This window comes from Rhinolophus sinicus, chromosome 15 (genome assembly GCF_057876585.1).
Source record: "Rhinolophus sinicus isolate RSI-liver-muscle chromosome 15, RSI-T2T, whole genome shotgun sequence".
NCBI lineage: Eukaryota > Metazoa > Chordata > Mammalia > Chiroptera > Rhinolophidae > Rhinolophus > Rhinolophus sinicus.
In genome coordinates, this window is record NC_142515.1 from 76,858,228 (window position 1) to 76,875,951 (window position 17,724).

Here is a 17,724-nt window from a genome sequence, read left to right on the forward strand (position 1 = left end):
GACCCCCTTCCTCCTAGTTTTGGTACAAAGGGTAGGGTGTATGTCCAGTGAAGGAGCCTAGAGCCCCCTAGTGGTTATGAGAATTAAAAAAGATAATGCAAGGGGTACCGAGTGAGATCGAGGGGGGAGGGAAAACTACTCAGCCTAGTAGGATGGAGGTAGGCCGAGAAACGCTTAGAAAAAATGATTTCAGGTGGTGATAAGGGCTACGAAGGCAGTAAATGTTTGCCAAACGAATGAATTAACGAACGACACTAGTGAAGACTATAAGGAGGCAGATGGTGGTTGGTGGCCAGGGCCATGGGGATAAATGGATGTTTTTGGGATAAATGTCAGAGGTAGAGCCAATAGAGCTTTCAACCATTTGTTTGTTTGTTTGTTTATTAATTCATGCATTCATTCAACAAATATTTATGGAGCATGTATATGTGCTGGGGAGGAGTTTCCAGCAGTACATAAGAGACACACATTTCTAAATAGACAACACAGAAATACATATAATTAAATATCAGGTTTGATGATAATCAGGGCTTAAAGTAGAGAAGTGGAACAGGGTGGGGAAAAAGGCTGTGATTTGAAATGGGGAGGTTTGGGAAGACTTCATGGGAAGGTGACATTCAGCTAAGACCTGTACATGGTGAGGGAGCTAGTCTTGAAGTTGCCTAAGGCAGAGGAAGAGCATGTGCAAAGGCCCTGGGGCAGGACTGGCCTGGTGTGTTGGAGAAACAGCAGGAAGCCCGTTTGGCTGGAGCGAGTGAGCGAAGCGGGAGTGGAGGAGGTGAAGGCAGGGAGGGGAGGAGAGGGCAAGTCATAGAGGGCCTTGTGGGCTGCAGAGAGGACTTTTAGCCCAATGAGGAAGGTATGTGACAAGAGGAGGGACATCCTGACTTGACTCAGGTGCTCACAGGCTCCCTCTGGCTGCGGTGGGGAGGATAGACTACGGAGGGAGAGGGCGGGAGCGAGGGGACCAGGGCGGAGGAGACCGCGTTGGTCCAGGCTAGTGATGATGGCGCTGGACCAGGGTGGAGGCAGAGAAGGGAGGGGTGTATGGAGGACGGATTTTTAGTGCTTTCAGGTGTTACAGCTCAAGGGTTGGATGTGGAGGAAGGCAGCCGGCTTCAGGCTAGTTTGCCCGACTCCGCCGGCAGCCCCTCCCCTTCCCAGGTGCCCAGGTGTTATGTTGGTGGAGGAAAAAGAAGTCCCGCGTGGAAGGGGCGGAGCTGGGCTGCAGGTGCTCCCCCCGCCCCCTGCTCCCCCCCCCCCCACGGCTCCTCCTCCTCCACCCCCTCTCCGGGCGACAGTTACAAGCAAAGAAGAGGAAGTGGTAGCTAGTAGCACAAGCAGGCGGGCGGGCTGGTGGTGGAGGCCCCGAGGGTGCGCGGGCCGGCCGGGGAAGGCAGCAGCCATGGAGCTGTGGCGCCAGTGTACCCACTGGCTGATTCAGTGCCGGGTGCTGCCTCCCAGCCACCGCGTGACCTGGGACGGGGCCCAGGTGTGCGAGCTGGCACAGGCCCTTCGGGATGGGGTCCTTCTCTGTCAGCTGCTTAACAACCTGCTGCCCCACGCCATCAACTTACGCGAGGTCAACCTGCGCCCCCAGATGTCCCAGGTGAGACCCCTGTGGGCTGGCGGGCAGAGGGTTGGAAGTGGGGAGCATTCCAGTCTGGGTTAGTGCACGCTACCTCTGGGCCGGCAATATAGGGGGTAGTGCGCCCAACTCTGAGGCCGGCATGGGGGCAGGGGGATGTGGGTGGTCGCATTGAGATTCTGAGGTGACCCACCTCAGGTTAAGAGAAATGCGTTCACAGGCCTCAAGTGAATCCAAATGTAGGCTGAGAACTGACAAGCTGGGGGTTAACCTCTCCCAAGCCCAGGCTGACTCCATTGGGGTTCAAGCCCCCAGATGCCACCATCTGGAAGTCTTGACGGGGTGCCTAGAAACCCTCTGGGCGGCCAACAGGGCGTCTGACGTTTTCTTTGACCCCCTACCCCCAGATTCTGGCTATGGGGGAGGGGCTTTCTCCACCTTCTTCCCCACATGTGTCTCCTCCTCCGGGCCCTGGGCCCCTTCCTTCCCCTTGGCTTCCTGCCTGGGCCTGGGGCAGCTTGGGGCTGGGGAGGGGGGGGCTGCGCCCCAGGGTTCTCCTCTTCCTAGCTCTTTCCATCCTTGGGGGCACATTGAGGCCAGACCTGGGGTTTGGGAGCCTAGAAATAGCTGCTCTTTCTCGGTAAGGATTTCTGTAAGGGCAAAGGGTCCAAAAGGAGGTGGATTTGACTGTGACGCCCCCAGCTCAGGAAATACATTCAAGTCCCTATTTGAATGTGGTTGGGGTGGGGGTGGTAACAGGGCTGGATGCTCTCTCTGTAGCTCCTCTTCTGGTTCCCTATGGCCACCTGGGTGCTTGGTGGAAGTGGTGTGTGCTTCTGGGGGAGACATGGGGGTGCCTGGTCTGCCTGGGGGTCTGAGGGGACATGAGGTTAGGCCCTCAGGCCCTATGCCTGGATGAAAGCTTTGTCCAGAGGAGCTGTGGGCTAGTGGCGGGGGACTTTGTGGGGATGGCGGGCAGGGCAGCTGGGGCATCCATTGCCTGTTCTCTGGTCTGAAGTGCCATGTGCAGATGGGGGTGGGAAAATGACTGCTCAGGGAGTGGGGTCCCCATGGTCCCTGGGGACATGTATTGGGGACAGGGCCGTGAGAGGAGAGGTGGGTAGCCCACCCTTTCTAGCCCAGGCAGAGCTTCTTGATAGAATGAGGGAGCCCCAGAGACTCCGTCCCCCTGGCCAGCCCTCTGGCCACAGGTCATCCTGAATTTGCCTAAATTTGCTTGTCTCCTTCTGGCTTCCAGCACATTAGGAAGTAGCTGTAGGACCTGTCAGGCCCCAGATCTGCAGAGAGGCAAAGTCCCCAGAGAGGCTTCAGTAGCAGCTAATGGGAAAGTGGATAGAATTAAGGATGAACTTCCACTCCTCCATACATCTTGCCTAAAGCTGGTTTTCTGATAAAAAGGCAAGGGGGTATGGCATTAATCTCTAGGACAGCAGCTGCTGGGCTCCAAAGACCATCCTGCTTCTTTGTTCTGGGCAATGCCAGGGGCCCAGCCCCAGACCTGGTCCTCAAGGTGCTCCCAGATTGGGGGAGACAAAACCAGGACACCCAGCCCCTGTTGTCAGGACTGGGGTAGAGGGACAGACCTCTGAGCTGGGAGTCCTGGAGCAAAGGCAAGACATTGCGTGAGGGAGTCAGGCTTTCTGCAAGAGGGGACATTTGTGCTGGGTTTTGAAAAGTGAGTAGGAGCTTTCTCATTGTTCCGGATTCCTACACCTGGCTGTGTCAGGCCCCAGGCTGAGCAAGAGTGTTTCCTGATCCTCCCTACCTGGGAGCTCTGTGCCTTCCTGCCCCTGCCCAATTTGTCTCCCTTCAAAGCTCAGCCCCATGTCCTGTTCACCGTGGGGATATGTGCAGGAAGCTAAAAGGTAGTCACATTGAGCCAGAGGGAGGTGCCACAAGAACATCCTCTCTAGGTTTGCAAGTCCCTGTCTGTCAACAGATGTAAGCTTGGAGCATGAATGGAATGGGATGTGGAAGGGCAGAGAGAGAAAAGGGAGGGTTCTCCTGATCAGCACGGGGAAGTGAGGAGGGGGTCCGCGGCATAAATAAAGGTGTGGAGGCTGGAATCAGGATAGAAATAGAATGCGTTCCAGTTTCTCTCATTTCCTTTTCATAGTTCCTCTGCTTTTGGTCAGTTGTTTCCAGGGAAGAACATGTTTAAACATCCATCTATCCATCCATCCACCCATCCATCCATCCATCCACCCATCCACAATTACGATGTATGCCAGGCCTCTTCTTGGTGCCAAGACAGTGGGAACAAGACACACGAACTCCTGCTGTCATGGAGCCTGCATTCTAGGGGGAGAGACTGACAGTGAGCAAATGAGGAAACGTATACATTGTCAGGAGGTGGTACAGGCTCTGGAGAAAACAAAGCAGGAAAAAGGGCTCAGGAATATGGGGGTCACACTTTTGAATAGGGGATCCAGGAGGCCTCACTGATAAGGTGACATTTGAGCAGAGACCTGGGGAAAGTGAGGGGATGAGCCACATGGATCTTGGGAAACAGTGCTCCTGGCAGGGGGTACTGCCAGTGCAAAGGCCCTGGGGTGGGAATGGGTCAATGACCACATAGGCTATTCTGTACTTCAGGTCAGTGAGTGGCCTGGCTGGTGGAAATGGTTCATGGGTGAAGTCAGATTGGAGGGAGTCTTCAAGCTGGATGGTCCCTCAGATTGGAGGCCCAGAGAGAGAGGATGATACTATCACAGACAGCTACAGTGACAACCAGACACTCCAGCTCTCTTCCACTGCTCTCTGGGGCTCCAAATTCTGGGTTGCAGAACTGACACTTTAAGGCCAAGGGAGTGGAGAGGCAAGGACGAATGTGACAGTCATTGTGGGAAAGATCCACCAGGACGTGGGAGCTGATTAGGCTAGGGGCAGGGGGCAGGCGCTGGGGCCGAGATGAATGCTAGTGCTACTGGCAGAGGCAGGGAAATGAGAGGACGGGAGGACGAGAGAGTTAGAACAGGAGAGTGGGCCAGGGGCGGTGACTTGGAGGAGCCAGACCTGGGTTCAAATGCTGATGCCGTCACTTCCTGGCGTCACCTCCCTGAGTCTAACTTTCCCCATCTGTGAAATATAGACAAAAATGGCACCATTTTTGGGTGGACGCTTATGATATTTCAGTACTGCTCAGCACACTGTCTGATACCAGGTAAACCCTCACTAAAAAGTCTTTGTAGGAAGGATGTGGGGTAGCGGGAAGGTGGGCAGCATAACACAGCAGGTAGGAGTTGGGTTGGGGTTGTAGTTGTCAACTGGGGCAATTTGGCAATGTCTGGACGTTCGTCAGTGTCTGGAGACATTTCTGGTTGTCAAATCCGGGAGATGCTACTGGCATCTAGTGGATAGAGGTCAGGATGCCGCTCACAACGGAGAATTATCCTGCCTCAAATGTCAACAGTGCTGAGGTCAAGAAACCGTGTGCCAGAGAGCCCAATAGAATCTTTAAATTATTTAACCTTTTGGTTGAATAATACTTTCATGTCATTTAAGTATTAAAATGCATAAAAAGGAGTACAGAGAAAATTTTTAACTTCTAGTCCTGTTCCTCAGATACGCAGTTCCTACTTTCTCCCGTAACTACTTCTTTTTTTTTAAGTTGATTGTATATCTATATAGAATTTCTTTATGCAAATATAAGCAAATAGGAATTTACATTCTTATTTACTACACTTCTCCCTTAACACAAAAGATGACACATCCACCACTGCTTTATACGCTGCTTTCCTCATTTCAATAATCGTCTTGGGAATTTTCTCAGATCAATACATAGAGATTGTCCTCATTCCTTTTCGAAAATGGCTATGTGGTATCCCAGATAGTTCATTTATTTAACAAACCATTTATATTGTGCTAATTATGTGTCAGGCATTAGTCTAAACCAGGGGACAGCAGACTACAGTCAGAACGCTGAATCTGGATTTTACAAATAGAGTTTTATTGGTACACAGCCACACCCATTCATTTATGTGCTGTTTATGGCTGATTTCCAGCTACAACTATAGAGCTGAGTAGTTGTGACAGAGATTCTGGACTAAGGAGTATTTATTCTCCAGACATTTGTAGAAAAAGCTCACTGATTCCTGGTTAAATACTTTCTATACATTAACTAGTTTAATCCCCACAACAACCTATGAGGTAGATAATATTGTTATCCCCATTTTTCATCAGGGTTAACTGAGGCTCCAGGGCACCCAACTTGAAAGTGGCAGAGTTGGGAATTTTAACCCAGGCAGCTTGGTCCCAGGATCCTTACTCTTAACATTTGATCTAAACAATTACTTTAAACTGCCTTTGTTTCAGTGCTGAACTGGGGGATCATTTATTTTATTATTCCCCACATCAATGGACACCTGGATTGTGCCATACTTTTTTTCTGGCAAGCTTACTGCAATCAATAACCTTGTCCATGAATCATTTTTTGGATCCTGCACTGTGTGACTTTGGGCATGTTACTTAACCTCTCTGTGCTTCAGTTTCATCATCTGTAAAAGGGAGAAATACATCCCCATCTTAAAGCATTTATTTGTGAGGGATAAATGAGTTACTGTAGAGAACCTAGAAAAATACCTGGCTACATATAAATGCAACTGTTGCTGTCACACATATGAGCAAGGATGTCCGTGGGATAAATTCTCAGAAGGGTTTGCTGGCTCAATGCAAATGAGTCCATGTTTTCGCTATGGGGAAATTGTTCTCTGTATGGGATTGTTCCAATTACCCTCCCACTAGTAGTGCATGGGAATGCTTGTTCTCCATTGCCTTGCCAGCAGACTGTTCTGGTGTCAAGATTTTGGAGTTTTGCCAACTTGACCAAAATTTTGGAGTTTTGCCAGCTTGATGGAGCTCATTATGGCTTGATTTACATTTCTCTTCTTCTTTTTTTTTTTTTTGAGTGAGGTTGATCCTACTTTCCTATTTAAGAACTATTTTTATTTTTTCTCAGTGAAGTAATAATGCTCATATCATTTGTCCATTATTTTTTTTCCTTCTAGGACTGTTGGCTTTTTTTGTTTTGTTATTGATTTTCTGGAGCTCTTTATATATTAAGTTGGTTTGAATTTCAAGTCAGGCACTCACTAGCTTTGTGATCTTGGAGAAAAAAAAATTGCTTAACCTATCTGAGCCCTGTTTGTCTTCTTTATAAAATGGGGATGTGGATAGCCCCTTTTTCTCAGGGTTGTGTGAGGATTAAATGTGATAAGGTAAGTTAAATTTATATCATGGTGATTGACGTATGATTGATGTATACCAAGTGCTAAATTAATGGCAGTCACTCTTTTTGTTAATTTGATTTCAGTGGGTTCAAGTTGGCTGTGGGATGTGGTATAAGTCAGGGTGTTAGCTCTGTGACAAATTGTGATGTTAGCTCCCGTGACAAATTGCATCTCTTCCATGACAGTAAGAATTTAAATCTGGTTCATATCACAATCCAGTTTGGATCCACTGGGGGTTGGAGGGGGTAGCCCTTCTTTACAAGGTTCTTTCCAGACCCAGGCTCCTTCCATTTCGTGGCCCATCCTCCCTAAAGCCCTTGGAGTCCTCTCTATCCAGAGGGCCAGGAAGGAGTGTGAGAAGGGAAACCATGGAGGCTTTCATGCGCCAGTCCTGGAAGTGGTGCCATCACCTTTCTTTTTGTTCCATTGGCTAGAACTTGGTCACATGGTCCCATCCAACTGCAAGAGAGGCTGGGAATGTAGTTTAGCTGGGAGCCAGGGAGGATGAGGAAATGGGTTGGGTAGATATAGAAAAGTTAATGCCACAGGACCCCCAGGTGATGCCTGGCTAGCTTCAGAGATGCAGGTCTGGGGGTGGGGGTGGGCGCTGGCTTGGAACAATCCTCGGTGGGATGAGGAGTGAGGAGGACCTGAACAAAAGCTGTGGGGAAGGGATTCAGTTAGGGATGGAGGGCCTGGGTGCAAGCAAATCTCAGCAAAGTGCGCTGGGCTGTATTGGGTGGAAGATTTCATCTCAACACATTTACTAGGACTGATAGGGATGGAAGCTGGGAAGTTCAACATTTGACACTGTGCCTTCTTTTCCATTCTATTCTGTTCTGTTCACTGACCTCCTCCTGGGCCCAGTCCAGGGCTTTCACAGAGGATACTAGAAAACCATGTCCCTCCTCTGCTCCCAGCCCTCCCATGGCTCCCTGTTGCCCTTGGAGCAAAATACAAAGTCCTCACTGTGGCCCAGAAGATTTGGCCTCTGTCTGCCTCCAGTACCCCCCTTCTCCTTTCCTCCTCACTCACTCTACTCCTGCCACACAGGCCTCCTCGCTGTTCCTAGAACTCACCAGGTACAATCTAGTCCCAGGGCCTTTGCACATGCTGTTCTTGCTCTATGGATCCTTCTTCCCCCAGATATACACCATGGTTGTTCTCTTACCTCCTTCAGGTTTCTTATCAGAGAGATCTTCGCTGGTTTCCATATGTAAAATCAGACTCCCTACCCCCGCCCTGCGCAATACACTTTTCATTCTCTTCTTGTTTAATTTTTCTCCAAGGCACTCAGTACCCTCTGACCTACCATAGTTTTTACTTACTTATTTGCTTATTATCTGCTTCCCTCACTGGAATGTCAGGGCAAGGCTTTTTTTTTTTTAACTTTGAAAAAAATTTTTTATTGGGGAATATTGGGGAACAGTGTGTTTTTCCAGGGCCCATCAGCTCCAAGTTGTTGTCCTTCAATCTAGTTGTGGAGGGTGCAGCTCACTGGCCCATGTGGGAATCGAACTGACAACCCTGTTGTTCAGAGCTCACGCTCTAACCAACTGAGCCATCCGGCCGCCCCCAGGGCAAGGCTTTTTGCCTGTATGGTTCACAAACTGTATCCCCAGTGGCCAGCACATAGTAGGTGCTGAGTAAATATTTATCAAATATTCACTTCATTCATTCATCATTCATTTAATACAGGAGTCAGCACATGAACTCATGTGCTGGCTGCCTCTTTTTCTAAACAAAATTTAATTGATACACAGTCATGCCCATCTGCTGACATATTGTCCATGGCTGATTTTATTACCTGGATAGCCACAACAAAGACCCTATGACCTGTAAAGCCAAAGAAATGACTATCTGGCTCTTTACAGAGTTTGCTGATGGAGCCCTCATTTAGTAGGCATTTGGTGAGGGCTTACTGATTGTTGGTTAGTGGTAGTTGGTTAGTGATAGTTGAGTTTGGATTGCTTGGGCTCAATCCTGCTTCTGTGAGTTCCTAGTTTTTGGGTAGGTGTCTAGTTTTTCTCATCTGTAAAATGGGAAAATGATGATAATAATAACAATAATAATAATGATAATACCATCCACCTCACAGACATTTCTTTGTATTAGGCCATGCGCTGGGTGATGGAGAATTCCATAATCAATGAGACACAGACCCCCCCCCCCCCAGGCAGCTCATGGAAATAGATGAGGAAATAGATAGTTACAACACATTCAGTGATGAACCCCTATGTGCTGTGGGGGCAGAGGGGAGGGAATCCCAGAAGTAATCAGGTTAGGCTTCCTGGAGGAGGCAACATGTCAATTGCATGTGAGAGTTTGGGGCATATTTGAGGGGACAAAAGGAGTTCTGTTTGTCTCCCTTGCTAATACTAATGGGGCCAGGAAATGGGCAGGACCTGAGGGTGTGTTGGATGAATGTAGCTGGCCTTCTAAAGATCTCACCACATTGCAGAGATGGACTGTTCCCTTCAATGTCAGGGATGGTGTTCTGTGACCTGGACTTTAGGAAGAACTTGGGAATCGGATCCCTTGGGAATAGTGGAAGAAATAAGGATGTCAGTTGGAGAAGTTTAAGGTTTAAGGAAATTTTGAGTTTAGTCTGTAGAAGTTTTAACCAAGTCTCTTAGAGCTCATGACAAAAAACCCTACTGAAACTGGCTGTCACAAAAAATATTTATTAGCTCACATAACTAAAAAGATTGGGAGAAAATGCCTTTAGGTCCAGCTGGATCCAGGGGCTCAGACACTATCTCAGGGAAACTGATCCCCTCTCCTGCCTCACCCTTTATCGCTTAACTTTGCTCTTTTGGGTGTTTATCTCCATTCTCAGTCATTCTTTCCCCTCATGGAGGCAGACATGGTACCCAGCTGCTCCAAAGTTGTACTCCCACAATTCTAGCTCCACTGGAAAATAGGAGGGTCGATTTAAAGGCCTCTCAAACCAAAATCTATCTTTTGGGGTGGTCAGTTAGCTCAGTTCATTAGAGCACAGTGCGTATAACACCAAGGTTGCTGGTTTGATTCCCACATGGGCCAGTGAATTGCACCCTCCACAACTATATTGAAGACAATGAGTTGACCTGGAGCTGACGGGTCCTGGAAAAACACACTACTCCCCAATATTTCCCAATAAAATTTTTAAAAAAACCTATCTTTCATTGAACATGATTTTTTTGGCAGGGTCGCATCTTTTGGCAGGGTCCATTCCTGAACCAGTTTCTGTGTCCGGGATAATATGATGCTCTGATTGGTCAGGCCAAGGTCACCTGCCCATTGCTGGAGTTGGGGGTGGAGTCAACTCTTCCCAAAGGAGCTAGATTGAGAGAGGGGGAGGGGCAGTTGCACAGGGGAAACTGAGGGACTGTTAGCAGAAGAAAGAGAAATAGATGTCAGGAGGCAATTCAGGTTTATATTGGCGTTAAGTACTCAATTAGCCCAGAGTTTGTCAATGTCAACACTGCTGAAATTTGGGGCTGGATCACTCTCTCTGACATGGGGGCTGCCCTGTGCATTGTGGGATGTTGAGCAGATCCGTGGCCTCCACCCACTCAATTCCACGGCACTCTTTTCCCCCAGAGATGTCACAACAAAATGTTCCCAGACATGGCCAGATGTCCCCTGGGGGACAGAATCACCCCTGGGTGAGAGAATCCCTGTTTTAGAGTGAGCTTCTATCTCAGGGGGATCCAATGAAAAATAAACTCTTACTGTCTGGGGACGGTGAAGAAGAGGTTGAGAGCTTCTTTGAGTTAGAATATTCATTGATATTATTATCAACAACAGGCACTGTGATTGCTGGGTTATGGGAAAGAGCACAGCAGATTAACTCTCCGCTCTTCTGAGTTCATAGCCTTGTGGGGGACAAGGGGAGTGTATTTGTTTTCTGTGGCTCCTGTAACAAAAAACCATAAACTGGGTGGCTTAAAACAACAGAAATAGCATTGTTTCGAGGTTCTGAAGGGCTGAAATCAAGGTGTTGGCAGGGTGGTGCTCATCCGGAGGCCTTGGGGAGAACTGGTTCTGTGTCTCTCTTCCCACTCCTGGCAACTCCAGATGTTCCCTGGCTTGTGGCTGTGTCACTGCAGCCTCTGCCTTCATATAGCTGTCTTCTCTGTGTCTGTCTGTCTCTTATAAAAGCACTTGTCACTGATCTAGATAGGGCCTGCCCAAATAATCCAGAATGATCTCATCTCGAGATCCCTAACTTAGTTAATTACATCTTGCAAAGTTCTTTTATTTCAAATAACATCACGTTCACAGGTCGCAAGGATGTGACGTGGACATATCTTTTTTGGGGGCCACCATTCAACCGACAACAGACAGTAAACAGGCAAATCAATGAACCATTGTAATAAATGCTACAGATAAAATAAACCAGGGGTCAAGATGAAGCAATAAAAAAGCACCTGCTTTCTGGAGGGTGGCTAAAGGGAAGCTGAGAGCTGAAGGAGAAAGAGCGAGCTCTGGGAAGAATGGGGGCAGGGAAGGCAAAGGCAGTGCAAAGGCCCTGTGGTGGGTAGGAACTGAATGAAGAATCTGCTGGCAGAAGGTGAGTGAGTGAAGGGAGAGTGGTGGGGACTGAGTTTTGGGAGGAAGGTACTTCAGTAGAGTGTCTGTGGAATGTGTGTGGAATTCAAATGTGATGGGAAGTCCTTGGCGGGCTTAAGCAGATTGATGGTTTAAAGAGGTCCCTCTAGCTGCTCTGTGGGGACCAGACTAGGGGCGATGGAGGTGGCAGCAAGGGGTCCTGGGAGGAGGAGATTGATGAAGGTGTTCTGATGAGAAGTGATGGTGGCCTGGACTAGGAATTGGGAACAATGGATCTGGGTCACATTTTGGTGGTTGAGCTGACCAGACTTGCTGACAGATTGGATGAGGGCGAGGGGCAGGGGTGAATGAAAGGAGGCAAGATGATGTCTAAGTTTGTAGCTTAGGGACCTGCATCAGTGGGGGTATCATTGGCTAAGATGGGAAGGCTAAAATGGGAGGAACAGGTTTTGGGGAGTTCTGATTGGGCCATGTTACACTGGAGAAGGAAAGCACTTTGGAATAGTGGTTAACCTAGTAGTTTCCGGGATGGGGAGAGGGACTCTATCCACCCACAGGACATTTGGCAATGTGTGGAGACATTTTTGGTTGTCACTACGGGACAGAGAGGTGTGCTACTGGCATCAAGTCGGTAGAGACCAGGGATGCTGCTAAATATCCTATAATGCCCAGGACAGCCCTGCAAATATCCATTGTGCCGAGGCTGAGGAATCCTATTTGAGGGATATGGAATCCAGTTGCATAAGGGTCTGGGTTCCAATCCTGACTGTGGGATCTTGGATGAGTTACTGAACCTCTCTGTAACTCAGTTTCTCCATCTTCAAATAAGGATAAGAATAATCCCTCCCTTAAAGGGCTGTTATAAAAATTTAACGTATTGTGCTTGCTTCGGCAGCACATATACTAAAATTTAACGTGTTAATTGTTGTAAAGTTATAACGCAGAGGTACCTACCGTGTTTCCCCGAAAATAAGACCGGGTCTTATATTAATTTTTGCTCCAAAAGACACATTAGAGCTTATGTTCAGGGGATGTCATCCTGAAAAATCATGCTAGGGCTTATTTTCCAGTTAGGTCTTATTTTCAGGGAAACACGGTATCTAAAGTTACAATGCAGGCAGTATCTATTAGTGATTCGGAAATAAATCTTCTGGAGCCGATGAGCTCATTTTGGGAGGGAGGAGAGAGAGAGAGAACAGGAGTCTAAGGGTTGAGCCCTAGGGTGCAGCAGCACTGGGGAGTGAGGGGGAAGGTTAGGAAGAGGAGGAAGAAGCAGCAAGAAGTCAGAAGAGGAGAATTCAGTGACGTAGGAGGAAAACCAGATGGGTGTAATGTCAAGAGGCCAAAAGAGGAAAGTGTGTCAAGTGTACCAAGAAACTGAGGTCTTGTTACTTTGAACAGAACAGTTTTAATGAGGTGGATGGCAATCAATTGGGAAGGTATAAATGAATAACAATGACAGAAACAGGCTCCATGTATTGAGCACTTAACTATGTGCAATTATTGTTCTTAGTATTTAATACTTATTAACTCATTTGATTTTCACAACCAACCCATGGAGTAGGTACCATTATGTCCCAGTTATCTATTAGAGTCACCCCCCACCTATCCAAGGGGGATACGTTCCAAGACGCCCAGTGGATGCCTGAAATCACAGATAGGACTGAACCCTATATATACTATGTTTTTTCTATACATACACACTGTGATAAAGTTTAATTTATCAATTAGGCACAGTGAGAGATTAACAATAAATAGAATTCTAATACTACACTCTAATAAAAGTTAAGTGAATGTGGTCTCTCTTTTTCTGAAAACATCTTACCACACTGTGCGTACAATGTGGACGTGCTAGAGAAGAGGGTGATTCAAGTCCTAGGCGGGGTCGCGCAGGATGGCGTGAAATTTTATCATACTACTCAGAACGGTGCATAATTGCAAACTTACGAATTGTTTACTTCTGGAATTTTCCACTTAGTATCTTTGGACCACAGCTGACCACGGTTAACTGAAACCACGCAAAGCAAAACCATGGATAAGGGGGGACTGCAATACTGTGAAACAAACCACTGCAAACGTAGTGATGTAAGACAGCAACTAGTTTATAATTCTTGCAGATTCTATCAGGAATTCAGACAGGGTGTGGTGATGACGGTTTGTCAGCTCTATAATGAGAAACCTTGAGGGTCTGGGGGCTGGGATCATCTGGAGCATTCTTCACTCGCGTGATGGCTGCCGGGGTTGGAATGACTCGAGGCTGCATTCAACTGGGGCTGTTGGAGCACTGACATGTTGCTTCTCCATGTGGCCTGGGCTTCCTCACAATATGGCAACTAAGTTTTGAGGAGGAACGTGGAGAGAGAGCAAGTGTTCCTCAAAAGACCAAGGCAGAAGCTGCAAGGTTTCTTTTGACCTACTTGGAGATCATGCAGTGTCACTTTGTGGCATTGTTAGTGACAAGCACGTCATTAAGATCAGCCTAGATTCAAGGGGAGATTCAAGGGGAGGGGAATCAGATGCCACCTCTTGATGAGAGCAGACAAGTCACACTACAGAAGAGCCTGCTGGATGGGTGATTTGTTTTTTTATTTGGGGAATATTGGGGAACAGTGTGTTTCTGCAGGGCCCATCAGCTCCAAGTCGTTGTCCTTCAATCTAGTTGCGGAGGGTGCAGCTCAGATCCAAGTCCAGTCGCCATTTTCAATCTTAGTTGCAGGGGGCACAGCCCACCATCCAATGCAGGAATCGAACTGGCAACCTTGTTGTTGAGAGCTTGCACTCTAGCCAGCTGAGCCATCTGGCTGCGCCCTGGGTAATATTTTTGTGGCCATCTTTGGAAAGCACCACCTGCTACATGTTACTATCCTAATTTTGCAGATGAGGAAACAGAAACATGGAAAATTTAAGTAAGTTGCCTGAGTGAATGAGTAGCTATGCTGGGATTTGAACCCAAGTGTCTAGGCCTCCCAAACCTGTGACCAGAAGCACTGTATGAATATTACCACTTTGAGGGGTCATATGCGCCTTTCAGCTAGTTATGGAAATAGTCTTGGATTCAAACTTCTTGTTGTCCCAGTCAGAGTTCAGCCAGGAAAGCAGAAATAATCTTAGGTCTGACAGAGATAATTTAACTCAGAGAACTGGCTAATGGGTGGTGGGGGAGCGGAAAGGACAGATGGGGGATACTAAGAGAGTAGCTACTAGGCTGGAGAAACAATTGACAGAGGTGGTGTGACCAGGGGCCAAGGGCCAGAGCCATTCAATGAGAGCGAGAACCTGGGGCAAGAGCTGTCTTCAGGGAACTGAGACCATGAAAGAGAAGCGTGTGCTGCTGAAGAGGCACAGCAAGAGAAGGAGAAGTACCCTGTCTTCTCTCTTCCGCCCACCCTCTAGTCTCCTGCCTGGACCTCCCATTGGATGAACCTACATGGAAGCCAAGGTGCAAAGGAACCTGGGAAATGTAGTTCTCTTGGCTACAGGTCAAAGCAAAGGAATGGATCTGAGAGCAAGCAGGCTAATGACCCGCATAGAACTTGAGCAAGTTACTGCCTTTTTGAGCTCAGTGTATTATTGCAATGAGAGGGAGCTGCTGTTACTGCTATTTGCCGGAGAATCGATGATATGCAATGGTTTTATTTCCCATGGCAGGGTCCTCCCTAGCTTTACTGGCTCTGTTGGTTTTGGAGTTTAGCTCACTCATAGATCAAAGCCAGATCTCCTTTCTTTGGACTCTCCTTGTCATAAACCACCAGTGCGTAGCTAATCAGCCTTCCTCCAGACAGCCCATCAGAGATCTGCCTACCGTGATTATGTCCCCAGCTTCCTGTAAGTTGCCTCTAGAACAGGCCGAACACTCACAGCCCCTTCGTGGCTCCTCAATGCACAGTGTTTCTAGAACTCCACCTTGGGGTGGCTGTCTGTCTGGGGGACCTAGAATGACCTCCAGATGGGTACAACGTCTGAGCACCCCAAGAGATGTGGAGCTGGTGCTTTCAGTCTGATCTGTGATTGAGCTGGGAGTTGGAGAAAATGCTTCAAAACGCCTCCACCATTTGTGCTTCCCTTGCAGGGCCTCTGGGAGATGTGGCAGAATGCTGGGTTGTTTAGGGTGATAACCACTTGCCCTATTTTGATCACATGGCCTGTTTTTGTAAATCGGCACCTGAGACCACCCTTGATTCACTCCCTTCCATTCCCCCCGCTCTCACTCGGCTCCAGCCACGCTGGCCTCCAACCTCTTCCCGCAACACAGCAGGGCCTTTGCACTGACTGTTCGCTCTGCCTGGAATAGTGCTCCTCCAGACATCTACCTGGATCACCCGCTCCTTCAAGCCTTGACTCAGTGACACTCTTTCAGCAAGTCTTCTTGGGCCTCCTTATTTAGAATTGCACCCGCTCCTGGTACTCTCCACCCCCACTTCCTACTTAATTTTGTTCCTTAGCATTCGCCACCTTCTAACAAGCTTTACTCATAGTACTCATGTAACACGTTGTTTGCCTCCTTTGGCCAGAATGTCAGCCTTGCAGGGGAAGGGGATCTGGAACTGTTTTGCTCACAGCTGTATCCCCAGCACTTGGTCCACCTGGAGTAGGTGCTTGTAACTATTTACTGAACCAAAGAAGAGGTGGCTGAATGATCAGAGCCCCCTCGCATGCTCGTCCCTCTGCTGGGCATACTTTTGCCCTCTCATACTCTAAAGTAAGATTTATTTGGACAGGAAGGGCACATATTTGCCTCTCATTTGGTATATTTTATCAAGGGTCGGAACAAAACTGTGACAGGAGAGTACGTTTTGCATTATTGACCAAATGATGGTTTACATTATTCCTTCTTTCTCACCCTCCCATTTCCTAAAAGCTCCCCTGAAGCTTCTAGTTTTAGGGGAAATACATAGCAGTTATCTGGTCCCCCATTGACTTTTTAAAAAAACCAGCTTTATAATATACAATAAATGATATAGTTAAAATACACAATTTGGTACATTTTGACATATGTATGAAACCAGACCCATAATCAAGAGAGTGAACCTATCACCTCCCAAAGTTTCCTCCCACCCTTTTGAAATCTCTCCCTCCCAACCCTCTGTGTCCCCCTACCTGCCATCGCTAGGCAACCACTAATCTGCTTTGGGTTACTGTAGAAAAGCTTGTGTCTTCTAGACTTTATATAAATGGAATCATACAGTATGTATGCTTTTTAAGTCTAGTTCTTTCACTTGGCATGATTCTGGTACAATTCACTGTGCTGTTGCCTATACCAGTCCTTCATTCCTTATTACTGAGTAGTATTCTATCGTGCGGACGTACCACCGCTTGTCCTCTCTGCATACTCTCCTCCTTCTAACAAGCTATATTCATATTCATCTAACGCGTCATTTGCCTCCTTCTGTCAGAATGTCAGCCTCGCAGGGGCAGGGATCTGTACTCTTTTGCTCACAGCTGTAACCCCAGCACTTGGACCATTACCTGGAGCAGAGCAGAGGCTCAGAACTACTTACTGAATCAATGAAGGGGTGGGTGGATGATCAGAGCCCCCTCGCATGCGCTTCCCTCTGCCTGGACCACTTCCCATGCTGGTGCTGAACATTTGTGTTGTTTCCACTTTCTGGCTGTCACAGATAAAGCTGCTGTGCACGTCTGTGTGCCAGTCTCCAGAGGGATATTTGCTTTCTTGGGTAAATGCCTGAGGATGGACTAGGACTACATGGTAGTCCATATTTAACTTTGTAAGAAACTGCCACACTGTTTACACCATCTGATATCCCTACCAGCAGTGTGCGAGGGTTGCCAGGAATGGTTTTCTTCTTTGGTTGCCATCTCTTACTCTTTGACTTTATCAGACACGTCTCCCATTGAACCAGATCCCACAATTCTCTGTGCTTTTTTGCGTACTCCCTCACCACTGTGGTAATTGATCAATTATTTGTGTTAATATCTACTCAGTGTCTGTCTCTAGACTATATAAGGTCTGTGGGGACTGGGTTCTGTCTTGGCCACCACCAGGTCGCAGGGCTTGGCACACAGTAGGCACTCAATACATGTTTGCTGAATGAATGGATGAGCCTGTCTAGTGGCCCAGGTGCTAGAGTGGAGATTTGCTTGGTATTTTCATTTCCAATGTGAAGATGAGGAAACTGAGGCAGCAGAAGGTGCAGGGACTCGTCCAAGATCTATCAGCTTGTAGCGGCTGGGCTGGGAGTCGAACCACGTCTGTCTGGACCCCCTCAACTGACACTAACAGGTTGGGTGTGTGCTGGGGTGGGAGGGGAGGGGGAAAAGAGAGACACGCTGGTTCAGGGAGGGTTTTGAAGACCAGGATGAGGAGTGTAT

General features: G+C 47.9%; 1 protein-coding gene across 2 annotated transcripts in view; it reads left to right on the forward strand.

Annotated features, from left to right (window-relative positions):
* The first annotated feature begins 1,284 nt into the window (after nt 1-1,284).
* The window catches only part of VAV1 (vav guanine nucleotide exchange factor 1), a 54,040-nt gene continuing 37,600 nt past the window's right edge, over nt 1,285-17,724 (forward strand). Inside the window, exon 1 of one of the 2 annotated variants that reach the window (XM_019710810.3) lies at nt 1,285-1,609. In XM_019710810.3, coding sequence (XP_019566369.2) covers nt 1,406-1,609 — 204 coding nt within the window. In that variant the 5' untranslated portion in view covers nt 1,285-1,405. The remainder of the gene's footprint in view (nt 1,610-17,724) is intronic. The other variant, XM_019710808.3, reaches the window with a different exon arrangement.